The 27,800-nt window shown below is 41.6% G+C and overlaps 1 protein-coding gene across 4 annotated transcripts; it reads right to left on the reverse strand.

The window, feature by feature from the left end:
- On the reverse strand, positions 1 to 27,800 carry PROSER1 (proline and serine rich 1). Of its 4 annotated transcripts, none has more exons than XM_060261498.1 (14): positions 27,537 to 27,800; positions 22,462 to 22,570; positions 21,491 to 21,556; positions 20,373 to 20,441; positions 18,428 to 18,522; positions 18,022 to 18,115; positions 15,184 to 15,294; positions 13,049 to 13,132; positions 12,450 to 12,528; positions 11,323 to 11,421; positions 10,297 to 10,341; positions 5,724 to 7,458; positions 4,867 to 5,014; positions 1 to 1,707 (listed from the first exon to the last, which is right to left on the reverse strand). In XM_060261498.1, exons 2-14 carry the CDS (start codon positions 22,504 to 22,506, stop codon positions 1,576 to 1,578), a joined length of 2,802 nt encoding a protein of 933 aa, XP_060117481.1. In that variant the 5' UTR covers positions 22,507 to 22,570; positions 27,537 to 27,800; the 3' UTR covers positions 1 to 1,575. The 4 variants fall into 4 exon arrangements, with proteins under 4 accessions (XP_060117481.1, XP_060117479.1, XP_060117482.1 ...); XM_060261496.1 differs by having other exon boundaries at positions 11,314 to 11,421; XM_060261499.1 differs by having other exon boundaries at positions 11,323 to 11,418; positions 27,537 to 27,799.

Below are 27,800 nucleotides of genomic sequence, written 5' to 3' on the forward strand. Positions count from 1 at the left end.
TTTTGTAAAGATTGTTTATTCCAGTCTACTTTAGAAACGTGTGTACCATCCCTACACATTTTATAAAAAAAACTTTATAAAAATACATATATATACATATTAGTGTTCTTCATGCCTTTTCACTTGTGGAAGCCTCTATATTAATCCCATTTAGTACACTTCCATTTTGGGGGGGGGAGGTATCAAGCTTTGCTTTTTCTGACAATTCACATTAAAAAAATCAAGTATATCACTACTGTAGATCTAGAACATGATCAGTTCTTTAAGAGATAGAAAAATCCCTACTATTTGTGACTACATATACTAAAACAGTATAGAGCACTTCATTAACATAACAAGAGCATCATCCATATCTTGTATTGCATAATTCCTACTTCAAGTGAGCCATCTGTCTTTAAAATTCTTGTGAGTATACTGCTGGCTTCTGCAGTCTGGAAGTAGGGGATAATCAAGTGCCAGCCACTTGTACAGTGTAGGTGCATGAACTGGAGGATACATTTTAAAGGTTTAAGTCTGCATCTTTCAAAGATGTTTTAGACGCATTTTTTTAGTCAGGAAATTCATTCTTATATGACTATAATACAGCATTATATATTAGTGCAGTACTTCTCATTTAAGAAAAATGACCACTTCGTTCACAAATCAGCAGGCCTTTGACATGTTAGGCAGAATCTGAAGTGATGCATTTGGTGCACTAGAGCTTCTACCAATGCTTTACAATTAGGTTACAGTAAATTACCAATTATTCATAAAACAAAACCATGAATTGTAGATACAAGTCCTAATGAGCTACAGTAACTGTACACTGAAGTCTAGGGCTTGCAAAAAAGGATATTTTAAAAAATAAACTAATAGTCAAGTTTCCTAAAGTGGGGCTTCCTGGCACCCTTGGAGGGTAAAGAAACACTGGTGAATTATTTGAAACACATGCAGGTAAAGAATAGGGGCAATCTGATACATATTATAGCAGTTTATAGCATTTGGATGCAGATGTGCAAATATGGATTGGAAAGGCAATGCAGAACATTAAAAATGAAGGACAGGGGTTTGGAATTGACTCTAAAGAAATGTGCCTTTTATGTAAAAATATTAGATTCTATAGCCTGGGAAAAGCAGCTATGAATCTGATATGTAACATGAGGTGGGGAGAAAGGAGAACATCTGACATTCTGGCAGCCTCTGATTTACACACTTGTTTTTTCTCAAAACCCACATATCAAATATGGGATTAAATTAGTCCTGAAAAGTTCATGTAACACTTCTTACACCAAACCACTTAAAAAAACCCCTGACCCCCTAGGCTGGATCATGCTAAGGTCCAAGTATCCTCAGCTTTTACTAGCTAAAAATGGAATTAGGGACACCCAGTGCTTTTTATTGATAAGAAGTTAAACAGTTCGTCTTTTGTAGTATGTCAGAAACAGCTTCTCAGAATCCTTCTTCTCTTCCTCTTCAGTGCTATACACTGAAGTAAATATTTTCCAAAGCCTTCAATGGGAGCATCATCAGTGGCCTTGCCAAGCTGGCACAACATTCTTCCAAAAGGGCTCTCTCTGCAGGGGAAACTGAAGTTGTTTATTGCCATCCACTCTGGGGCAGACTTGCTTGCAATGTAAAAGGTGCTCCTGGTGTTCTTGATGCTGGCGGGTATGTAGTAAAACCATCAGGCTGAGATGTATAGTTTTCTAGAGCAGAAGCTGAATGGGCCTTTAAGAAAACACACACAAAACCCCCAGGATGTTAACAAAAACCCCTTAGCACTCAGATTATGACAAGAGATTTGGGAAAGAAAAATTATGTGTTTCCATTTCTAAAAGTTCATCCTATACACATGAAAGCTGTTTTGTCTTGGCAAAACTGAGCTCCCTCATTGATTGGGATTGTGCATCCACCTTTGGTCCAAACTATCAATCAAGAGTACTTGCATTCCATTGGTTAAACCCACTCCTCTCTCCCACCCGAGTGGCTGTTGCTAGCCAGTCAAGCTGATTCTGTCAGTAAAAGACAACCAACCTTGGTTCTGGCAGTTGCTGGCTCTCCCTATTCTCCCACTGGCTGAGCTGCCTGTTGCTCTGCTTCACAGAGGAGAGAAAGAAAGCCTCCCCTCGATTGGTTGAGGGAAGTAGGAGGAGGGAAAGAGCCAGAGAAAGCCTCCCTCGACTGGCTGAGGGCTCCTCCATCTCTTCCTGTGGAAGGGAAGCAGCCAGCGACAGGGGGGGAAATGGAGTCCTGTAGCAGCAGATCAGATACAGAGAGGGAGGGAGGGAAAGCAAGACAGGGTGAGAGAGACTGAAGTCCTGTACTTAAGACCAAAAATGTTATCAGAGAGAGAGAGTGTTGCTCTGAAAGGTATCACTAAAGGCCTCTGAGGGAGAACTCATTGGGCCAGTCCTGACTAGGGATGCCAGTTCCAAGTTGGTATGAAATTCCTGGAGATTTTGTGGTGGACTTTGAGGAAGGCATAGGAGCTACGGCTTCAGAGCAGGGTCTGCCAGATCCAGGTTCTTGCTATGGAAGCTGACTGGGTGATTTTGGACCAGTCACAGACTTTCAGCCTAACCTACCCGACAGGGTTGTTGTGCAGATGAAAGGGGGGAGAGAGGAATGATGTAAGCTGCTTTGGTCCCCACCACTGTGAAGACTGTCCTTTTCCTAGGTAAGGAAGTGGGGAGGTGATGGAAAGCTGAAGACAAAGGGCAGATAAAGGGAAGGAGATAGGGTTGCCAACTCTAGGTCAGGAAATTCCTTAAGATTTGAGGGGTGGAGCCTGGAGAGGGTGGGATTTGAGAAGGGGTGGGACTTCAGACAGGTACAATGCCACACTGCATCCTCCAAACCAGCCATTTCCTTCTGGGGAACCACTATTGCCAATCTCCAGGTGACGGCTGGAGATCACTCAGAATTAAAACTGCTCTCCAGATGGCAGAGATCAGCTCCCCTTGAGGTGGGAGTGAATGCTTTCATTTGGGTGGGTGGGAAGACAGCAAGAGGCACTTGCTCAGAGCATGGGGCCTTATTCCTAGTTTTTACATAAAGCTAACCATAAATTGATACCACTGTCATGGGAAAAAAAGGAACAGAAATAAACTAAATAAATTAAAATAAAAATTAACTTAATTTTTATTTTAATTTATTTACTTAACTTAATTAACTTGATAGTCAACAGTGATTATCCTTAGGATTTGTCCTTATTTAGATTCTTATATGTCAAAATTGTATTTAGATGTTCTTCTTCCAATGAGGAGCTAAAGTGGAGTATAATATTATTCTCCTTTCCTTCATTTTAATTTAACAGCTATCCTATCACATGGGTTAGGTTGAGACAGTTTGTGACTGGCCGAAGTCACATAGCAAGCTTCAGCGCAGAGTGGAAATTCAAACCTGGGTCTCCCAGAATGTAGTCCAATGTTTTATGACTTGTAAGCGTAATACATATATGTTTTATTGATTTGTAAACTTGTAAACAACAAATAATCCAAATTAAAAAAAAGTTATGGGCTTTACCTGATCAGCTTTGGTTTTGACTTGATGTGCACAGCAAAAATAATATCTCAGGAGGATAGAATACTGCTATCACACATCTAATATGGTGTGATTACATGGTGGATAGAAGACGGCAATCATTATGTACTATGTAGTAATGCTACAGAGAGTGACAGTGAAATGGAATGCAAGAGAGTGAAGTTCTGTTGAGACAGATGAGCGGACAAGCCACATCCATAGCATATCTTCCACAATTCTTTGGCTGTGCTAAAATTAGTGTCAACAGTTCTCAGTACCTTTGAGAGTTTTTTTTTAAAAATGTGAACAAAGAATAGCTCAATATTTAGAACATAATTACAATTAAAAATAAATTCCATGTAAAACTTTGAATTAATTTGAATATAACAAGTTAAACCACATTTGGTTTATCTTTCCCCAATAAATATTTCACTTCAAGTGCCTGCCACTGTGACATAAAATTAACATGATTTTAAATTTTTTGTTCACTATTAAATACAAGACAAAATAAACACGCTGAATCAATTCATGCTCTACTAGGAATAGGAATTTCTCCCCAGAATATTTTTCAATCCAAATTCTTCCAGAAAACCTTTACAATTCTGTAATTATTTCAAAAAATATGAAAAGAAAACTGAGTGATACTTAAGTTTGCATATTTATCTGTTATGTGTCCATATGACTTAGCTCAGTTCTTGCTTTCATATTCCAGTCCAAATTTTCCAGAAAAAAAGTATACATTTTATATGCACCTCCTTAGCTGTTTCTCAGAACAGAAAGTATGATTTGGAGCATATAATTCCTGCAGTTCCTTTGTATTTGCCAGGTCCTACCTTGCTGCCAGTGGGGGGAATCCTAGACCCACTCCAGGAGTCTCCTGCTGCATGTGTTTTGCACACACACAGTGTGATGACGCCATTCAAGGTCCTACCTTGCTGCCAGTGGGGGGAATCCTAGACCCACTCCAGGAGTCTCCTGCTGCATGTGTTTTGCACACACACAGTGTGATGACGCCATTCAGAAGAGACATTATTGCATCACTAACGTTGCACATAACACTCTGGTTTTGGGCAAAACCTCTATGGTTTTTAACTACAAAACCATAGAGTTTGCCCAAAAACCAGAGCATCAGTGTACAACATCACCGCCACGATGATGTCACTTCTAAGTGACATCATCATGTCAGAGGCATTGCACAATGAAGCCCCTTTTTAGGAGTGGGGTTTCCCCTGCCAGCCAGCTGGATGGTGGTGGATTGGAGCCCTGAAGACTGGGGGATTTCCCAGCCAGACTCTAGCACTAATTTCCCCAAATTCCCAACTCTCCCATGGCATCTGTTCTTTTTAAAATTGTTGGTTCATTTACCTGTAGCAATGCTGACTGTGCGGCTGCAGTGTGCTGCAGTTCCTGCAGGGAAGACTGTGTGGCACTCTGGGCAAGTCCAGGGATGCCGGGAAGAGAGAGGAGTCCTGGGAAAACTGTATTTCCAGGGGCTTGAAGCCCAGAAGTCAGGCTGAAATGATACAGAATACATTCAACACGGTTGACCGAGCAACATTTTACAAACAAAAGCTCTGAAGAATATGAAAAGGTCTACATCTCAAGCTATGGGTGCACAGCTTTGAGGCACTGCACATTTATGTTTGTACTCAGCTCTGATCCATTACAGGACTTTTTAAAACACAGAAATTATGTTGCCAAGATTTGATATTTATTTCATTTATACCTTGCTTTTCTCCCCAACGGGGACCCAAAGTAGCCCATATCATTTTCCTCTCTTCCTATGAGACAGGCTAGGCATGACTAGCCCAAGGCACAATTGAACTGTTGCTAACTGCTCATTAGCTTCCATGGCAAGGTGGGGATTTGAACCTGGATTTCCCAAATCTAGCTGGACACTCTAACCACGACACTTCAGACAACAGGAAAGTGTAAGATGCTGTCTAATACTATTGTTGGCAGTTCGTATTTCAGGAATACTTAAGACCTCGAATATGGAAACAAAAGACATTCACTACAACTCTGCTCAAAGACCCCACTCCCTGCGATAGTAAGGAAATTTAACAGTTTACAAGCTATGCTTTTCTGAGCATGGCCAGAAAATTACTGGAGTATTTAAAAACTGCTGACCTGTACTTTGTCATTATGATTAGAAACCACACCACCACATAAATGATAAAACAATCTGCCCAAGAGACTGCTCTTGGAAGTGAGCAACATACCCAGCCTGGGCCACAAGTGCAGAGTTGAAGTTTGAGCTAAAGGCCGAGGCAAACCCTGGCAGCACTGGAGCTGGCGCTGGGGCTGTGGCAGCTGCCGGTAGCGGGGTGACTGCTGCTACTGTAGAAGATGCCTGGAGCCCAGGGAAAGAAGGGAGAGCAGGAGTGACAGAGGGAGTGTTAGAGACAGGGAAAGGTGGGAAGGATGAGCTGCATGAGCCTAGAGGGACCTGAGGCACAGAAAACAGGGAAGGGACAGCACTGCAGAGGTTAAGGGGGAATGGTGGAGCTGGGGCAGCTGCTGAAGCAATGAGCGTTGGAAGGACAGTGCTGGTGGAACTGGCATGAGGCACGGAGATGGCCGATGACGTTGTGGGCGGAATGGGCAATAGAGACCCTGTTGGGGTAAGTGCTGGGTTGCCAGGAAAAGCAAAGCCACTGGTCAGCGACGTAAAAGGTGGGAGTGCATTATATACAGGAGCTATTGGAGCGGAGGAGCCATGGGGAGCAATGGAAGGTGAACTGTTGAGAGGAGAACTCAAGGAGGACAGGCTGGAGAGTGCTGGGTTCAGGGAACTGGGGAGGGTGACTGGCAAGGAACTAGTAGAGGTATATACATGCCCAAGTGCTGCTGATAAGCCAGAAGTGCTGTGAGCAGGCCCAGTGGAATGCAAAGGGCCTTTGAAACCTGAAAGAGTAGGGCTGGTGGGTTCTGTTTTGACCAGAGCTGGAAGAGCTGGGGCTGTCGGGGTGGATGAAACATGCTGTTCAGGATTAGCAGGGCTTGTACAATGAGAAAGAGCAACTGAGGAGGCACCACTGACTGGAATAATGGAGGATGGCAATGTGGCCAATGGGGACGGTGTTGGTAATGCAGGTGGGATTGCACTGTTGCTAGCTGGAGACTGAGATGGGAGTCCAGGGAAAATGGCCAGTCCTGGAGTGGAAGGATGCTGAAGGGCAGAGGTAGCGGTTGGAGTGTAACATTTGTTACTGGATGAAGAGGAAGCTTCAGAGTTCTGGCTTGTGAGACTGGATAAAGAAGCAAGTTCAGCTGTCATGGCAGAAGGCAAAGCCGTCGAGCTCATTACAGAACTGTCATTTACAGACAGAAACCCCTTTAAGACTGACAGAAGAGGGTTTGGCAAGTTAAGAGGACAGGGGAGGCTAGTGGCAGGAGAACCAGCAATGGCAGAGGGAATGGGACTAGCTATCCCCTGTGGAGTGGGAGTCAGGGACAAAGGAAGGCCAGTGAAAGCAGATGACAATGAACTGGAGTTACTGGCAGAGACAGTGACAGACGCTGCAGGAAAAGGCAGGCTGGCAAAGGATGCTGAGGCAGATGCAAAAGCTTCATTAGGTGCAGGAGTGGCGCACTGTGTGGAAAGCCCTTGAGGGGCTGCTGCAGCAGGCAGCACAGAAGACAGCCCAGAGAAAGTGGCAGGGAGGGGAGCGGAGGTGGCACAATGAGTGGATGTGGAAGGAACACTAGGCAAGGAATGGGATTTGACAACAGTGGGAGTAGGAGTTGACGATGGTTGAGGCTGATGGATGGAGGAGATGACCTGCCCAGGGAAGACAGGAAGAGCAGGGGTGGACATGCTTATCCCTGGGATGGTTGGAGATGCAAGTGTCGATGAGTGGCTTATTGCCTTAACAGATGATGGGGTAGGGGCTGAAGTAGCAGCAGGGATAGAACCATGAGGTGTAAAGAGATGATTCGTTTGTGTAGCAAAAGCTGGAAAGAAACAAAACCAGTAAGAATTCTTGGAAACCAGTGGAAATGCTTGTATTCAACACGAATGCATTCTAACAATTCACGCAGCAACTCATAGGCATAGGAGCAAAATAAAAGAGTGCATCACAACTTACAAAAAAAATGGTATGCAAGAGTGAGACATGACCAGCAGTTCAGTTACTGTTTGAACTGTTCAAGCTAAAGAACAAGCAAAATTTGTTCCCTCCACCCAAAAAAGTCCGTAATTTATGTTATCTGCATACCTATAAAGTCCGTAATTTATGTTATCTGCATACCTATTCCGTTATCTTTCCTATCCTTGTACACTAGCTTCACTATAGGGGCAATCCTTATAAGGCTTTTGATTTGTGAAACAAATTTTTTTAAAAAGGTCCCCCCTTGTGAAAATATTTTTGAATCTGGAGAATTCTAAAGTTCAGGCAAAGTGATGTTTGTGATGTAGGTACTGGCCTGCATGGCCGGCACGTCCCAGTAGGCCAGGTAAGCAGCTGCCTAGGGCTGAGATCTTGGACCCCTGAATGATTTGTATTAGAATGACCCATTCATTTCCATTCCACCTTGGATGATCTTGACAGAGTCAATCCTTTTTAGACAAAGGACAATCTTGTTTAGGACAGGCCACTTATATGACATGGAAGATCAGAGCCATTGTTAGATACCTGATCAGGGTGGGGGATTATATTTTATACTTTTCTGATTGGTAGCAGTAGCCTTTGACATCAGAGATCGAACTTTGTGAGACATTTACTAATTCAGCTCATAGCTCTTAAAGAGGCTGGCTTATCTGGACATTTGAGATCTTCCCTTGTTTTCAGCAGAAGCTGGGTCCACAGGAGATTGGCTAAGGACTCCTCTAGCATTTTGTTACTGCAAAGAACTCTGCAAATGCTCTGAGCAACTTGCTAAAGCATAGGTAATATGCACTTAGGTTCATTCACCTGTATATCTTTTCATTTGAACCTCTGTACTGTGCTGCAGTGCCCCTTTTCCTTGCATTTTATAGTTTTTCAGTTGCTTTTTTGAATCCAACACCTTTTTCCTTTTTTTGCTCTCTTTTATAATAAGCCTTTTTATAAAGACTTTTTTTTTAGTTCACAGTACAACTTACTTCTCTCAGATATTTTGCTTAATCTGTTCCCCATGTGCTAGACTCAGAGCACGTGGGCATTACACAGCTGGTTATAAGGTACTTTTAAAGGCTTCTACCCTGTCACTTTGTTATTGTTATGGTACTGTGTTAAAAGGATACCTTCTCAGTAGGTCAGTCTAGGTGTTACCAAGAGGTCCTGAGTGACAGTGGCTTAGTACCATTGCATTTTCCAGGGAACCCTTGACCTAAGGGAGTATCCCAGCAAGGAAAGACACTGCCCCTCCCCCTCCTACCATTACAGGGGCATCCTGGTAAATCAACACTTATTGAAGATGACAAATTCCTTAATTTTTGGTAAGTGGGAGGATGGGGCAAAGAAAGAGAAAAGAGGACTGTGGTAAGGGAGATTTTAATTCTGCTGCTGGCTGCCAATTTGTTAATCACAGTTAACTGGAAGCCAGTGTTGAATCTTCTGCACCAGTCCAGTTGTAATCACTAATTCTAAATCAGGAATGTGTCAGTACAGCATTATTGTCAGAGGCTCTCATTCTAAGAGAGATCTGTAAACTGTACTCTCTTCTGCAAGTTTTTATAAATTTATAAATTGTGTGTTTATTATGAAGAAAGTAATAAATACAGAAATATAACTACAGTTACCAAATTCTCTAGCACACAATTAAAAAACTGGATCACCCTCAACTGGCATGCAAAACCTCCTTGGCAAGCATGGAGCTTTCAATAGGACAAGAAAACAGCGCTAGTTCAGAAAGGCATCTGATGAAGAGAGCTGTGTTTCTCAAAAGCTTATGCTACAACAAGATTTATTAGTCTTAAAGGTGCTATTGGACTCTTTACTACTTTGCAGCAACATGGCTAACTCCTCTAGTTCAGGAAGGGTAGATGGCAAAGTGGTAAGGAAATAGCCACTTGTCCATGGAGAAGTACTGCAGTAACTGCTAAAATGGCTAGATCACAGAGCACAGCTTTGACTAGTTTGATCACTAATGACAGAAAATGGATTATTTTTATAGCTGCTAATGAACAACTGAAGCCATGGGGTCACCAATGCTTACTTGTGCAGCTATATTAAAAGTGTCAAAGCAACACGGCTGCCTATCTGAATCTATCCTATTTATACTATTTTTAAAAAAAATCTGAATGCTAAAAGAGAAAAGAGTATAAGCCACATTGTACCTTTTATAGAAACTCCATCAAGGTAATTAGCTTTTTACCCTTATTGCTGTTATCTACTTAGCTAAATTTAACCATAACTATCATTTATATAAACCTGTATGCCGCGCTGTGTGCATAGTTTATAAAAGTACCCTATAAAACTATGCTGTGTGCATAGTTTATAACACTACAGTGTGTCATCCAAAGTAGAAAGAGGCAAGCTGATTTTAAATGATGTATCACATCCCTAAATGGACAAACTACAAACTAGATATGGAGCTTCTCTCACAATATTCAAGGCTATCAGAAATATGTCCTGTTCTTCCTGTGTCCCATTTTTTTAAATACTCCTACATTATGCTGGTTGAGACTCATCAATGGAAAAAAAATTCTAAACACCTGCTATTACTTTCAATTTACCTTAAAATTGCTGCTATTAAAGTATAAATGGATTCTTTTATAAAGCAGCATTCAAGAGAATTATCTATGTAGGCTTTTCTTAAAGATACTTATTTTAATTTATTATAGCTAGGGTTGATGGACGCACAGCTTACCTTGGCTTTGGGAAGATTTTGCCTGATTGGAAAGCTCTTCATTTTCTACATAAAGAACATAATCCATGGTTTTACATTTATTTACTGGAAACGTGTAATGCCAATCATTACTAGCAATGTGAATAAGAAACAGGCATTTATCATGATCCCTGCACAACCCAATGGTAGGGGTCAACTCTGTCAGAGGACACTGGGCTCAGTAATTTTGGGAGTGGAGAACAGTCCTAACAGTATCCCCAAGAGCAGTGGTTTCCTTCTGCTGTAGAAGGTATTCACATCCAGGATGTACTACAACAGGACACCCCACCCCATGGTTCAAACTGTAGCTTTTCTAGTGTTGTGAGAAAGGCTGATTACAGATGGGTAGTTTAAGCCGCCCTCAGGGTCGGCAGGCAAGCGCCCCCAGAAAGCGTGTCTACATGTGCACATCTGCCTGCCATCCCCATCCTGCCTCCAAGCTGTCCCTGACTCACCAGGAGTCGGCTTAAAAAGGCACCACTTTGAAAGTGGTGCCTTTTCACTGGGGTGCCCAAGGCACCTCCCTGGCTGTCTAGATGGCTGGGAAGCACTCAGAAAGCTCCTGGGGAGCTACGCACAGGGCGTGTGAGCGCTCCAGATGCTTCCTGGGGTGCCTGCAGCTCCCTCTCCCACTGGCCATCAGGACACTCCTGGGCACTTCTTTTCCGGCTGTCTCACTTCTGGGTCAGCTTGATGCCACCCTGAGCCAGCCGTCTGTGAGCAGCCAAAGAGTATCCTTTGCCACCACCCCTATTCCCTCCACATGAGGCACTCTCCTCACATTTTTGCCTCACAGCATCATTGGCAACTTTTGATAAGAACAGAAAATTAAGCTCAGCCTGAGACAAACTTCTTCCTTCCTTCCTGTTCTGAAACCAGTAGCTGTCAGATAGAGCTGTTCCCATTGCTGGAGGAAGGAGCAGTCACAAGCTATGTGCACAGCCCCTCCGCTTTCCATTGGTTACTCTTGGAGCATAACCAAGGTAATGAATAGGATACCTGCTTTACCTGTTCCAACATGACTAGGAGTGTATGGTGGTGGAGCTGGCAAGCCAGGGGCTATGACATTGGCTAGTGGAACAAGACCAGCATTGTTGAAAGCACCTGGTAAGGACAAAAAAAAAGTGACAATAAATGACAATGCAACAGTACAGCTACACAGACAAATCCCTGGGCAGCAGATCTATTCTCTATATCAAGGTATTTGTACAGCTGTAATTGTAGGCCAAAATGCAGAATACTGCCTTTTGTATGGAATTTACTGGCCTTCATAGCCTCCTGAACTTTTAGTTTAACCTTTTAAAAAACAGAAAAGAAAAATATCTAAACCTCATAGTCTTCTAAGTGTGGGGGATTTCAGCTGAATACTTAAACTAGAAGAGGCCAGGATAGTGTTTTAGTACTTATTTCTTTGGCTATTTATAGCTCACTTTCCTCCTATGGGAACCCAACGTGTGTTACATTATCCCTTCCTTCTTTTCATCCCAGAACCACTATCCTCTGAAGAAAGTTAGGCTAATAGAAAGAATGACTAGCTCAAGATCACCCAGTTTAGCTCCCATGGCAGAGTGGGGATTCAAACCTGGATTGCCCAGATCTTCCTAGTTTAGGACACTAACCACTACACCATGCTGGCTTTACTTGTCTCACAGGGTGTGATTTTTGCTTTTCTCAGAGTCCTCAGTCTCCCTGACCTATTATTGCACATTTTAAAGGTCTGTTGCCTTTGTTGCTAAATGGAAATAGACTCCAAAATGCCCCTAAACTTTCCCCCAAGTTAACATTTCAATTACCCATGCAGAATTAGAAACTTTTGTTGAAGAGTTCTAGGAGAGACTGCATCAGTCTCAAGACCGAGGATGTTATAGCAGTTCTCCGATTCAACATGCTCAGCACTATGCAGGACTGTTTTTCAGCTCTGTGCTCATAGCTACAGGAGACCAATCAGGACAGACTTCAAAGAGAAGAGCTACGGATATCATGCACAGAGTTTAAAAAATACAAATAAACAGCCACCATAAATTTCTATGACACAAAAAAAAACAGCTGAGGCTACTGAATATCAAGGTTGCACATTTCTTCTACAGTAGAAACATTATCAGAGGACAAATAATGGCAGAGAGCCCTCAGCTTACTTGGTGCAATGGTTGCATGAGGTCGGCAAGGAGGGATAGGATAAGGAACAGGCTTGTGCGGATTGTATGTTGCTGGAGCCTAAGGAAAACGGACCATATTTAAGCAAACCTGAGTCCTTGCTTATTAAGATAATATAGAAGTAATTGTGATATATACCTTCAATGCATTCTACAGTAAATACAGAAGATTTATACCGATTTTTAGTACGCAAGAACTGCCAAGGAAAGAATTTTTCATCAAAACACTGCCTGCAAAGTGTCACCTACCAAGTTCCATATCTTTGCCATATCCCCCTCTGAAAACGACCTCTAACCTTCCTTCCCCCCTCCTGATTGGCTTTTTGTCTTCCCGGAAGCCATTTAAAAACAGTATTTTCTCCCTTAAATTTAACTATTGTACCCCACCCAGGTGCTTCATTAACAGCAGCAGCTTGGATCTCATAAACCACTAGCAGAAAGCAGTGCCAGTCTGGGATTTTTCCTCCCCTCCCTCCCAGAGCCATTTCTGATCCCAGTAATGCTTAATCTTATGGCTGTGGGGCTTGCATAAAAAAAGATTATTACTAAAAAAAGAGAAAAAGATCATTGCCAAGACATACTGGTTTGGATGGGCCAAGAATACGGGCTGCGATTCCTTTGCCTTCATTTGTGTACTCTTCATTCTCCTTTTTGATAGGTGACCCCTAGAACATACAAAGAATCCACTACTAAGCAATTAACTCCAGGTATTGTGAAAAGCCAAAACCCTACAGCCTAGGGAACTAAGGGGAGAGAGAAAAAAATCCTTATATCTTGGTTTGATGATCGTACACGAGAGGCTGATATAGTCAAAAAATAACAAACGGTTTTATTTAACTTTGAGGGAAGCTGGTCAGGCAGGAATCAGATGCAGGACTTACGAGGTGAACAGGCAACAGGAAAGAGATAACTCTGTATACAAATAAAAATTACAGGTAAGTGCAACATTGTTTTCATCTTCAGTCTTCTGTGCAGTCCCACACTGGGAGACTACTGAGCTCCTTACCTTGGAGGCAAGGGGAGTTTCAGTGGAACAAGGAGTGCAGCATAGCTCGGCCAACTGCTGAATCCCTTCACACATTTTAAGCATTATTGAAACAGGAATTGAAATATTGGCTGTCCTATTGCACACATTATATTTTCATAGAATTTATGGAGAAAGAACATTACTACATGTATGGTACACACTGATACTATGTATGTATTTTAGTAATTTTGGTCACAGTAACCTTGGGTTCATGTTGGTTAATCTCCAGGTGAGGGCTGGAGATAGCTCAGAATTACAACTGCTTTCCAGATGGCAGAGATCAACTCCCCTGAAGAAAATGTCTGCTTTGCAGGGTGGACTCTGAGTCATTATACCCTGCTGAGAACACTTCCTTCCTGCTTTGGTCCACACTGCAGAGAAAGACTGTACTTTTCCTAGGTGGAGGCTGCAGAGAAGGGGGAGGAGATGGAAATCTGAAGTCAGATCAGTTCCACTACAGAAAATTGATGCCTTGAGGCACATACTCTATGGTATGTCATAACACAACCATACCAGGGCATAAAACAAATCACACCACAAGCACACACTGATATTAAACACTGCAAGGCTGCATATGACAGGAATAGGTGCTAACAATGCACTGCAAACAAAATGAATGCTCAGCTTCAGCATCTATGTGACTGTCATCTTGTCTCCCTGCATCCCCCATAATTATTCTTCCTCCTCTCCATTCTGGGCCTGTTTCAGGGATTTGATCCCTGAAACCACCACAGACATGGGGACACACACACACACACACATGTGGGAGGAGTGGGAAACCAGCATCTGTTTCAGCTGCACGGTGGGTGGGAAGACAACAAGGCAGGGTGTGTATGAGTGAATGCCAAGGGTTGGTGGTGGGCGGGAAGAAAGCAAGGGTGAGAAGGTGAGTGAAGGCCAAGGGTTGTGGGGTGGGGGGGAAGACAGCAAGGATTGGGGATGAGTGAATGTCACCGGGGGAAAAGCAGTGGAGTTAGGTACAGGGGTAGTTGAGAGGATGAGGTGGTTGGGAGGGCAGTTGGAAGGGTGGGTGAGAAGTTGGGGGGAGAGTGGGTGGGAAGATACCAAGGGTGAGGGGAGTGAATGCTGTCACTTGGGTAGGTGGGGGGGGGGCACTTGCCAGAGCCTCTTTCTAGAACACATTGTATTTCTCCCCACAATGGGCCTTATTTCTAGTTTTTAAAATAAAGCCTTCTGCGACATTTCCCAAAAAGGGGAGAGACCCCAGAAGCAAGGAAACGTTGATAAAAACTTCACAATACAATACTCAGAGCTGAAGAGAATACATCCTCACAATGCAGTAGCGAAGAAAAGTTTGAAGGAAAGGGAAAGCTCCTCCCTGTGGAGCATATGACTGTTAGGTGAAAAATGGCCTCTAACAAGCTCTGCAGGGGAGGGGTTTCCCTTGAAGGGTAGAAAATTCCAAAGTAGCTGTAAGAGAGCTTCTGGTGGTTGGCCTGCACAAGCAAAGTCCCTCCACCATTGTGGAACTGCAAAGAAGACTGAAGATGAACTTCTGTTACTCAGACAATTCTTGAAAACTTAAGACGACAGATTTTTTTTTTTGGCAGTCTGTGCTTAAACACACTAGCATAAGCTTTCTAGACACTATGCTACTTTGGGGAAATTAATATTCCAACAGATCCCCCCAAACTGAACATGAACAAAATTAATGAAGACAATGCATACTGGGAAAATGCCATTTATCCGGCTGGGCCTTCCCTTGGGATAAGGGTTTCCAGGAATCATACCGCAGGAAGATATCATAGCATGAGGTGCTTTGCAACCTCCTTTGGAAGCCTGAAATATAAGAACAGAACAAACACCAACTAGATTGACATTTGACATCCAAGTGTGTGTTGATAAACAGGCAAGTTTCATGAAGGTATAGCCTGAATGGAAAAACAGACAAGGCTAAGCATTGGCTATTTTACCATTCAGCCTATACCTTCATAAGATAGCACTGCTCCAGGAATGTTCCTTAATGATAAAATTCAGGCTACCAGATTCTTCATAGATAGCTTTTCTTTGAACTTACCTACTTCCCACATTGTTTCAGCTTTTAGGAACCCAGTTCTGCCTTTTACACAACACAGCTATGCAAATAAGATCTTCTAAATACCTGCTGTAAAATGCCCTTCTAGGCCCAACACATTCTGGTGTCCTGGCAGCAGTCTGCCTAACCCCATTTCCCACAATGTCCAATAAGTCCCTTTAACTCCTGCTCCAACCTTGTTCTTATTAAAGACTTTCTTGCCCGGGACCCTTGCCTTATCTTAACCCCATCAGCCCCAACTCTACTTGCTCTCTCCAAACCTTGCCCTTCCTATTTCTTGCAACATATATAGAATCAAAGAATCATAAAGTTGGAAGGAACCTCCAGGGTCATCTAGTCCAACCCCCTGCACAATGCAGGAAACTCACAAGCACCTCCCCCTAAATTCACATCTTCATTGCTGTCAGTTGGCCATCTAGCCTCTGTTCAAAAGCCTCCAAGGAAGGAGAGCCCACCACCTCCCAAGGAAGCCTATTCCACTGAGGGATCCCTCTAACGGTCAGGAAATTCTTCCTAATGTTGAGCCGGAAACTCTTTTGATTTAATTTCAACCCATTGGTTCTGGTCCTACCTTCTGGGGTCACAGAAAACAATTCCACCCCATCCTCTATATGACAGCCCTTCAAGTACTTGAAGATGGTGATCATATCATCTCTCAGCCGCTTCCTCTCCAGGCTAAATATGCCCAGCTCCTTCAACCTTTCCTCATAGGACTTGGTCTCCTCACCATCTTCGTCACCCTCCTCTGGACCCATTCCTATTTGTCTATATCCTTCATAAAATGTGGTGCCCAAAACTGAACACAGTACTCTAGGTGAGGTCTTACCAGAGCAGAGTTAAGCGATACCATCACATCACGTGATCTGGACACTATACTTCTGTTGATACAGCCCAAAATTGCATTTGCCTTTTTAGCCACCACATCACACTGTTGACTCATGTTCAACATATGGTGAACTAAGACCCCTAGATTCTTTTCACACATACTACTGCTAAGACAAGTCTCCTCCATCCTATAACCATGCATTGGATTTTCCCTACCTAAATGCAGAACTTTACATTTATCCCTGTTAAAATTCATTTTATTGGTTTTAGCCCAGTTTTCCAGCCTATCAAGGTCATCCTGTATTCTGTTTCTGTCTTCTACTGTATTTGCAATTCCTCCCAATTTAGTATCATCGGCAAATTTAATAAGCATTTCCTCTATTCCTTCATCCAAATCATTTATAAAGACGTTGAACAAAACAGGTCCCAGGACAGATCCTTGAGGCACTCCACTTGTCACTCCTCTCCAAGAGGATGAGGAACCATTCACAAGCACTCTTTGGGTGTGATCTGTCAACCAGTTACAGATCCACCTAATGCTAACAAGATATGGAGGTGGCCGCCTGGTGCCTACCTCCTCCTTCACTGCAGCACTGAGTACCAGTTTCCCTCTGGCACCTTTGATCAAGCATTACACTACACTGTCCTAGCTCCACTCAACTCATTGCCTACACTGTCCTAGCCTTAGGACTGCTCTAGCCCCACTTGAATCATCCCCTGGACTTACATGTAGCCAAATTTAGTTCAGCTTCTGTTTTTAGATTGTGCAAGAGTGCCCCAACACAAAACCCAGAAAACCATCCAAAAGAAAATTATTGCTTATCTCCATGGCATTTCAGCCCTGTGTTCCTATTCATAAGAACATAAGACTAGTGGTCTATCTAGTTCACATCCTGTTTGACACAGTAGTCAACCAACTGCCCTAGAGGCCAAACAAGACTTAAGAGGCCAAGGTTTTCCTTTGCTGCTGCCCAGCACCAGCATTCAGTCTGCTGCCTCTTATTTATTACGTGCTTATACCATATCTTCCCATGTGCAGTCCTGCAGCAGTTTACAATAAAAGAGTCAACAACAATATGCCATAACATACAGTAAAACAGCACTGTCTACAAATACAACACCAATAATACAAGAACAAATTCCTAAGAAATAATCCAAATGTCAATTAGCAGATACAGGCAGTGGGGGAGTTCCACAAAATTTATATCTGGTCACGATGGCTAGCAGCCACTGATGGACCTCTCCTTCATGAAACTGTTACTCTAACCCACTTTTAAAACTGTCTATGCTTGTGACCATCACCAGGAGCAAATTCCACAGTTTAAATTCTTGTTGAGTAAATAAATATTTTCTTTTATTTGTCAGGGGCTTATTTCCCCACAATTTCATTGGGTGCCCCCAAGTTCTAGTATTATGGGAGAGGGAGAAAAAGCTCCCTCTTTCCACTTTCTCCTCCCATGCATAATTTCCCAAACCTTTGTCATGTCTTTCCTTAGCTGTCCGTCTTTCTTCTAGACTGAAAAGTCCCAGATTGTCCAGCCTTTTCTGATAGTTAAAGTGCTCCAACTCCCCAACAATGGCTTAGGGCCTGAACTATGCTATGGATTTCCAGCAGTCTCCAACTCTAACATGCCATGTAGCAATACCTGTTCAAGAATTCTCCTGCATCTCTTCTTCTCAGACAGGCTAATTTTGAAGAGGTCTTCAATAAGGCGGTAATTCTGAGCATCAACTATATTGCTATGAAGAATAAGTAATTTTTTTTCAATTTATTTAGAAAGAATGACTATTCCTCAGTAACACAAATGGCATTTTAACAGACTACTATACAGTTAAAATTTAGCATTTGGTTTTATATGTTAGAAGGAAAAAAAAATCTAAATGCAACAGAGTCCAAAATGCAAGATATTTAACAACTAATAGTCACAGCCCATCAATAGGTTAAATAAAGTTTCTTAAGCATTCAAGCCTCCATCATCAAACTAAACACAAACAAGACTTAAGAAAGCATTAACAGCAGGCATGCAAAGCAAATCAACAGCTGATACTTACGAAGCCAACAGTTCTAGTGCAATAAGCTTGTCTTTGCTAAAAGTGAAACAGTTGAGGATGTTAACCACTTTTGAGGCAGAAACAGCTACCATTTTCTAGAAACAAAAGAAAAAAGCAAGTTGCCTCAGTCCCTATCCCATAAGTCAGCTTTAGGCTCAGAGAGTAAACATTTCAGCCCACGGCAACAGGTATTTGGATCAAAGAGCATTTTTCAGCTTCAACAGCTTACTGGACCAGACCTCCACTCACAGTATTAGAGGGCAGGAACAGTCATGAAAGCTACCTAATCCAACTTCCCTACGCTCTGGTAAGTCAGATTTTTCCAAAGAAAGGAGTTGTGTCTATGGTTGCAAAAAGAAGGCACAACTCAAAGGACACCTCCAGATTGGCTGCTCAGCTCCACAGAGATATTGACAAAAAATAAGAGTGGAAAACTAAGAAGCGTGAATTATTTAGGCTTAGATCTGATGCACTGCGAGTGGAACTGCACTGCATAAATGGTGACTTTCTGCTTCCTCCCTGCAAAGGCATACCCCTTGGACTCTCAGCTACACTGTGTGAGTCAGTGAATACAGCAGACGGGTGGGAATCGGCAAAAATTGCCGCTTACACAAGTGGAACTGCCTACCATAAGAAGAAAGGACAACTCAAATCCCAGTCTTCGCATTGGCTAAAAATGCCATAAAATGGAAGTTGTGACAAGCACCATTGACAGAACAGGGGTCTAAGTAAGCATGTCTGAATGACTCATGCTCTTTAAGAAAGAAGGATTTGGACCAATAGCTATCTCTTTTCAGAACCGGAAGGGGCTTAAAACATTAACCGAGAGCAGATGTACTACTCAAATGAGAGTAAGAAAAGAGAAGCAAGGAAACTCAAGGGAATTTACAACACAGCTACAGATACTTGAACACTAAAAGTATTAGCTTTGTAAGCACCCAGAGGAAAATAAAATGATTTCTAGCAGCCAAACCTCCTTTCCCCTTTGATCATCTTGAGAAACTGGAATCAGATGCAATTTTTAAACAAACTAAGCACACACACAAAGATTGTAAATGATAATTATCAGGAATGCTTAAACAGCTCTGTTAGACTTAGAATTAAAAAAAGAGATCTAGACCTGACAAAATTATCAGAACACTCTGCAAGTGGTCTGTGGAGAGGGCAAAAAGTGAAATAAAATGTTACACAGAGAAAAAAGCAAAGAAGCACAGATACAAGATGCAAATAATTAGCTAAGCAACAGCATAAAAGATGTTTTAGGAGTTATAGAAGATAGCGAGGTAAACACAAGTCACCCATGTGATGTTATGATGCAAAATCTCAAAGATGCTCAAATGCATCTATTTCAAAGGACTAATTTATTCAGCACTGGTGACATTTTGTTTGAACTTCTAGGCAACACAATTCCAAAGACGACAGAGGTTTGAAAGAATTCCAAAGAAAGCTAATAGTATGACAAGAAGTCTAGTATTTGAATAATATGAAAAGATGAAAAAACTGGGTATATCTTTGAAAATGGTTGTGCGTCAGATGCTGAAAAGGATCCAGAAGGGACAGCGAAAGTGTACAGTTCCCTCTATGCACAGAGAAGAGGGCAGGAGCAGAAAGACAGGGTTCTTATAAATCTTAGGAAACAGCAGTTAATGAAAGGACGATATTAAAGGAGACTGCTGAATTTCATTCAAAATTTTCAAGAAAAGGCTGGGCAGCAGTCTTCCAACAGCATCTGAAATGTGAGACACTGCAACTGTGTGGAATATGCACTAACTACTGCCACCAGAGTGAGATTGCTAATCACAGCACAAAGGCAACATGCTCTCTTCGGAAGGCAAAATTAGTTATCATGAGCCACCAATCAAAAATATGCAGGAATTGTGTCTCCAAGGAAAGGCAAAAGAGATACATTTGATTCAAGGAATCTATTGCTTCAGTGAAGACTTACATGCTGTAATGCCTTCATTGCCTTTAACTGTGGTTCAGCCCAAGAGAAGTATCTCAGCAACTCAACAACCTGCAAGGAAAGAAATCCTATTCATCATACATGTATGCATCTCCTCACTGCTCAACAAGTGAGGTATTTGTGACTACTGAATTCTCAAAGAATATGAGAGCTACTTTAGCAATAGTTTAAAACTTGACCATAATAGATAATTTAAAAAATTCTAGAAATGAGAATTCCAATATAAACTGAAGTCTCAAAAGGTCTGTATGTTAGTATTAGGGTTGTAGTGTAATAAGAGGCCTGCTGGATCACATGAGTGGTTCATCTAGCCCAGCATCTTGTCTCATACGGTGGCCAATCAGTTGCCCTGGAGAGTCAACATGGCACAGAGTCCAAGACCTTATCCCAATGTCAGTGCCTCATACTGGTATTTAGAAGTTTACGGCCTCTGGATGTGGAGGTTCTCTTTTTGAGCTAACATTTGCATACTGTTATTTAAATCTGAATACTCAGATTTAAATCTGAATAATCAGCAAATACTGATTTCAGCTGCCTTCTATGGCCTTCAGAAGTGGATCAAAGGGAAAGAAGATATTAGATTTGTATCCCGCCCTTCACTCTGAATCTCAGAGTCTCAGAATGATGCACAATCTCCTTTACATTCCTCCCCCACAACAAACACCCTGTGAGATAGGTGGGGCTGAGAGAGCTCTCACAGAAGTTGCCCTTTCCTTTCAAGGACAACTCTGTGAGAGCTATGGCTGACCCAAGGCCATTCCAGGAGGAATGGGGGAATCAAACCTGTTTCTCCCAGATAAGAGTCCACGCACTTAGCTACTACACCAAACTGGCTCTTACATTTTGATCCTAAAGAACCCCCTGCCCTCTGTGTGTGTATCATTAGACCAGCACCTTTCTTAACAACAGCAGAGTGCAGAAGTGGTTCACAAGTATCCTAATTTGTAGCTTCTGATAAGGGGAGAGACTACCACATCACCTAATCAATTTCTGATTTGTCTGTAGTGTTTCGTAACAGGCAAATGGATCCCACCATCCTTAAATGAATGGAAGGACTAGGGACGAATTTGCTGAATGACATAATACTTTCTAGACATTACCTGCTCACTAGAAAAGTATCCATGTACATACTCAATGGCTTTTAATTTGTACTCCATCAACACAGCCTACAAAAAACAGAAAAGGTAATTGTCAAAATCTGACCAAATGTTAAATTTTGCAGAAATGAAGATCACTGGTCAATCAGGGACGATAGCATTTTAAAAATGAATGAAGTCTCTTACATGCATTCTAAAAAGGCATCAGCAGCAATCTGCGGAGTAAGTCTCACTGAATTCAGTAGGGGCTTACATTTTGATCCTAAAGATGTTGAGTTGGATCCAATGAACTGGGTGGGCAAAGACTGCAGACCTGTCCCATGCTCCCCTCACCAAGCAATCGTTTCTAACCCTGGGAAAATTTAGCTTCAGGGTCACAAGACCCTTGTGGACTAGAAGGTCATCAGGCTTCGATACTGAGCCCCTCTGCAGCCTCCTGAACTATGCAGTTATTAGTTCATGCAGGTTCTGTGACTTTAGGAATAAACTTCACTAAGGCTGAAAAGGAGTGCTGAAGGGAGGGTGTGCATGCAGGGAAGATGTGCAACTGCCAGCACCTTCTGCTGGCAGTTCACTGGATCCAACCTGTGTAATTCAATGAAAGATCAAGGCACAGGTGGGATGTATAAAAATATATGGCACTTGTTAAAATGCTAAGAATCACACTTTCATAAAAGGTACATATCTGACAAATTATGGTAATTACAGTGTAAATATTACACAACAAAACAAGAGGTTGGAGGTTTTGATTTCAAACATTTTTGTATTATTTTGCATATGTACATAAGAGTATTTCAACTTTTCAATGCTTGACTGTTTCAACAGTCTAGCATTCTTGATATAACTTCTTTAAAAACATGGATTTTTCATTATACCATGCAAGCAAAACAACTTGCTCCTGATTCTAATTTTGATTCTCCTTTCTTTAAATATTGTGCTGCACTTACAACATATCTGCTTAACTAACAAATTACCCTTCTAATTTCATCAAGCACCATCTCAAATGCTTTCTTATCCATCTTGCTTTCTTCAAAGGCACAGCTGCTTACTGGTTCCAGGCACCTTTTATTGTAAAATTGCCTTCTGTGGAAGAAAACACCCAAAAAGAAAAATCAGAAAGGAGATGAACATCTCCTTATACTATACATCTCACTGAACTGAAATCAATAAAATTATGAGCTCTTTCACAGATACATGTTGCACCTTCTCTAGCTTTTACACATTTATTTATTTAATATTCTGACATCTCACATTTTCTCCTTGGACTCAAGGCAAGTAAAAGAATATAAAATAAAATGTAACAAAAGAAAAAAATTACAGTTTTATCTCCCCAAAACAATTCACCCTCCATCAAGCACCCTCTCAATCAATCATTGATTATAGTCATAGGTAAGCAAAATGAAACATTAGCAGAATAGTCATAAGAACACAGATACAACCTTACGTTAAGAAGTATTAAAACAGCAAATACCAGAATCTAGCATCTCTATCCAAGGTTCCAGGTCTGATAGAAGAAAGGAGGTATATATACCATTCCTCCAATCTTCCATGGATTTTTTAAAGTGGAAAATATAATAAATACATATCTAAGATCATCATAGAAGGGGTCCTGCAGCAGCACATGTCCAACTGTTTCAATTTCCCCAGTAACACAAGGTCATAAATGCTCCTGAAGGGGTACACCACAATGTCTTGGTTCTAAGGAAGTGCATAGAAGAATACTGAGACAGGACAGAGTAAAAGCTATACTGCATTTGGGAATCAATAAGTTAGCTAAACAGTTCAATAACTCCTATTTCTTGTTCCTAAAGTGATGATATTTTGCAGCGGAAGTTAAATGGTGTTGAAGTCCCCAAGCCTTTGCTTGATTTCAGATTTAGCCCTGGAATAACCCAGTGCTATTAATCTGCTACAAACACCCCCAGGAAATAAGACTGTTTGACATGCCTTCCTGAATGTGAGAAGTGAAGGTGCCTCCATTCTCACTCTGATACTCCATTCCAAAAGAGTTGCCCTGCTACAGAAAATGCCTGACCTGACTGTTGGCAAATAAACAGTGCCAAGAGTCCAAATAAGGATCCAGCTTACAAATTAGATGTAACTAAAAAAGGTGACCCCATCAACAGCCTGTGGATCCACCAATAAGCCTACTCCCAAGAGCACCCCCAAACTCTTAATCGGATCTCTCAGAAGAAAACTTAACCCCTATTTAAGGCTGGTGGATCAATATTAATCAAACATTGCCTTCAGCCAAATAGACCCTGCTTCTCTAAAGTTGTGGGAGTGTGTGTAAGGTACATTTGATTATTACTATGCATACTTCAACTGCTGATAGCTTATGTTATGCCTTCTGAACGTCCGAGTACAATAAAGTTTATCTGCATGGTTTGTCTGTGACGTTGTGGGTTATTTGGGTAACAGCGGGGAAGCTATAAATCATGCATCACCATGTAAGTTTTTTCTAAAAATCTTCTCTAAAAGTGTAAGATTTCTGGAAATTCTGAAGCCATGTGGTAGGATGGACTCCTATTTTTGTGTGTTGGGGGGGGTAGATAAAATGATAAAAATCTGAAAAATGTATTTTCCTATCCACTCTAGAACACACACATGATAAAGAACACATGGTGTATTGTGTACAATACCATTAACATATCAAAAGGTACTGTTTGGTATATTTTTGTCATTTAAAAGTATAAACAACACATTGCTACTTCCTAAAGTACCACTTCTATCTTTTTCCAACTGGCAAAAACTAAGCATTTCAAATAGAAACCCAGTTCCCTCTCCAGACAACACTATCTGGAAACAATGCAAATCTCCCCCCTCCCCCAATCTATCTACCAGAAGTGATCATGAGATTAGCATTCACATCACATCATAAACAATTATATTTTCCTTTCAAACTGCATTCAGCTCTTTGAAAGAGAAGTGCCTGCCTCTAGCCTAACAGATCAAAGTATTAAGAGCTATCATTAAAACTGCATATTGTTAAGCTTTGTAACACTGATTTCTTCAGTCAAGTACTATCAGAAATGTTGTAACAAACTAAGAACCAATCAGCTGCAACAAGCCAATATCAGGCCACACAACAATAAGATGCCCTTGAAAATGTCACCATTTTAAGATCCTTTTTATCACTTCCTCAAAGATCAGCAGCTTTTGTTTCTGAATTTCTATGTTTATTTCCATAGATTTTTACAAAACAGAAAGAACAATGCTTCTCCACTCTTTCCATGTTTGCTGATTTGGTATAATTCCAAACACACATGAATTTCTTCCCTTGAGCCAAGAGGAAAGAGTGGGTATAAATATTTCAAGCTGGTAAAAGAATACCATATATCTACCGTATCTAGGAATTGTACTGTAACAGACTACATTATATAGTGACCAGAAAGAACTCTCCTCCTCAAAAGTTATATTTCCAGTCCTCCCCAATTTTCTTCTGTTAAGCCACAAAGTGGGAAAGCTGTATGTAGGACAAGACTGTACTATCAAGTGCCTACCATCCCATAACACACAGGTCTCAAACTTTCTCATAATAAGAATCCATCTATTAAAAAAAGAACTTGCTCAATCCTTCTCAAATGTAAATGCAGTTGCTTTCAACTCACAGAAATGCTGGAGGCAGAACCTGAAGAGTGCAGACATAAATACAATTTATAATCCCACAAGTGTGTTTCTCTGGAAGTCTTATCAAAAAGATATAGGAAAAATGGAGCTCCAGTCTTTAGGGATTTTCATTTAATACTTTCAGCTGTTTCAATTTGGCACAATTTGTTGGGGATATTTTCTTCCCACCCACCTCAACTGCTCCCAACAGATTTACTTTGAATTCGTTCTCTTAATACCTGTGAAACTTCTAAATTCTGGGTATTTAAAGACAAACAAAATGAAATATACAGAATCTGAACATGTGAATAAGATAACACTGTTTCTGGTTAAGGTAAGAATTACTCTATTCTACGTTATCACAGTCTCAGAAGACATGTTTCTTACTTCAAAAATTTCCAGTTCCAAAGGACATAAAATAGAAAGAACTCTTTTTCCTCACAAGTCCTATTTTCTTGTCTTCTCCAGTCCTTTTCTGTCAAGGCACAAAATGGGAAAATGCTCTCAATTTATGCCCTTTATTTCTGGAAGTTTTTATGCAATCTGACAAAAAAAGACTTGGTACTACCATATATTTAGGAAATCCATGTAATTGGCCATTAAATATTACAGCTGAATATACATTTATTCAGATGTAAGTACAACAGGATTTACTCCCAACAAATACAGAATTGCAGTATACCCTAAAGCTACACACTCTCATTTCAGATTTATCTCCTAGAAAAACCTATTATGCCTTTGCCTCCTTTATCTGTGAAATTACAGAAGCCCTGGACTTAAAGGATCAAGTGATGTAGACCACAGTAGAAATTGCCTCACAACCCCTCCCCCACATATGTGTGTGTGTGTGGTCTAAATTAAATTAGCAGTGACTAACCAGGAAAGAATTCTTGATGGATAGTCCCAGAAAATGAAAATGTTGACTCAAGTGAGTGGCAGCAGTTCTTCCTCCCGCAAGCAAATTCCCACTAGAAATTATTAGGATACAATTATCAGTCTTGTAGACCTTTATATAGATGACATTGAGTACATATTGGTTATAACTGGACAATTCTAGCTACCCCGTTTTAAAAATGGTTTTAGAGAGACAGGAGAGACTAAAAAAGAACCCAAACAATTAAAAGGCTGAACATTTCTCTAGGAAGAAAATGGATGGGAGACATTGTTTTCTGAACTATAAAGGGTGTGTGTGAGACAGATAAAATTCATGCATATAAAGTGGCTAGAAAGAACAATTTCACAAGCAGAGGGACCCCCAATGACACAGACTGGCAGCAGAATTTAGAGAAAAAAATAAAATAAACTGGTCCCAGACGTGGAGATAACCACAGTTAGCTTTAAAAGGGAACTATTAAAATTCATGGAAGACAACTGTTGATAACCAACACAACTGACCAACATGGCTGCTCATCTGGATCTATGTTGATATTGTTAGCTATGACTGCACAACGAGAAGCAGCTGACACTGAATACAGATTGCACGGAGAAAGGGCTATTACTTTCATGTCTCACCTGTGAATATTTGAAAAAAAGCTAATTCGACAAAAAGAGCACTGCTCATATAGTCCTTTGGTTTTTCCCACCAGGGCTTGGCTTAACATTCTCATGGACTATCCAAATTGAAGCTAACACAGAATATGGATCATCATTACCCCAGCCATCCAGAGCAGGCAAGGACCCAGAGCTTGTCAATGAAACTGACTAGCAGCAGAACCTCAGCATCAAATGGACTAGACCAAAATACACATACTTCAGAACTGACTGCAGGCTATGGGAACTGTCTTCCTTCTCCAACTACGCATTTGAAATGGGACACACTTATGCAACCTGAGTTCAACACACCCAAACACAACGGCTAAACCACTCAACAAGCAGAATACAAGGTTTTTAAATCCACTGTATGTAACCAAATTGGAAGGAGGTGAAGGGCTGATTAGCCTTAAGGTACCTACATGAACAATTATTCCAATGCCACGTTGTATTTAAAATACAAACAAACAAAACCCCTTGCAACTGGCCCAATGCAGCAAGTTGTACATGGTGGTCTTAAGCAAATATTCCTTGCAAATCACATTACATTTTTATCCTACCCTTTTCTAAGGAATTAGGGGCACTCTTCCCTTATTCAGTTTACTGAAGCAACCCTGTGAGGTCAGAGGCAGAGGCTTTCCTCTTGTCCATCTTACTCTGTCAACAACCCTGTGACGTAGGTTAGGCTGAATGGCAAGGCCCATCCCCCAGCACACTTCCTGTTTGAGTGGGAATTTGAACCTAAGTCTCCCAGACCTCATGATACCAACCGTTGCCCCTCAACGGCTCTCGTGTGATCTTAAGGAAGCAATGCAATGCGTATTAACATGAAATGTAACCTGTAATGAGTCCAAGGGAGACATGCTTCCGAACAGGTGTTGCACAGGCATCACTTTGCACGCCCACTTACTCAGAAGCAGCTCACCACTGAACTCAATTAAGCTTACTCCCTAGCAAGCAAGCGCGCATGCCCTTTATCGCAGTCCGGCGTGCCACTCGCCTGCTGAATGCGTTTCCAATCCGTTCACAAGAGGAGGTTGGCAACGGCCCTCTGACTACTCCGGGAGTCTGCCCATCGCTCTGTATCAGCCGGCCGGCGAGGCCCGAAGCCTTTCCTGTGAGCGGGGGAGGACTGAATTTCCCTTCCACCTCCCTCTTCCCGGCGCCCCCTTAC

The sequence above is a fragment of the Heteronotia binoei genome, chromosome 21 (genome assembly GCF_032191835.1).
Source record: "Heteronotia binoei isolate CCM8104 ecotype False Entrance Well chromosome 21, APGP_CSIRO_Hbin_v1, whole genome shotgun sequence".
NCBI lineage: Eukaryota > Metazoa > Chordata > Lepidosauria > Squamata > Gekkonidae > Heteronotia > Heteronotia binoei.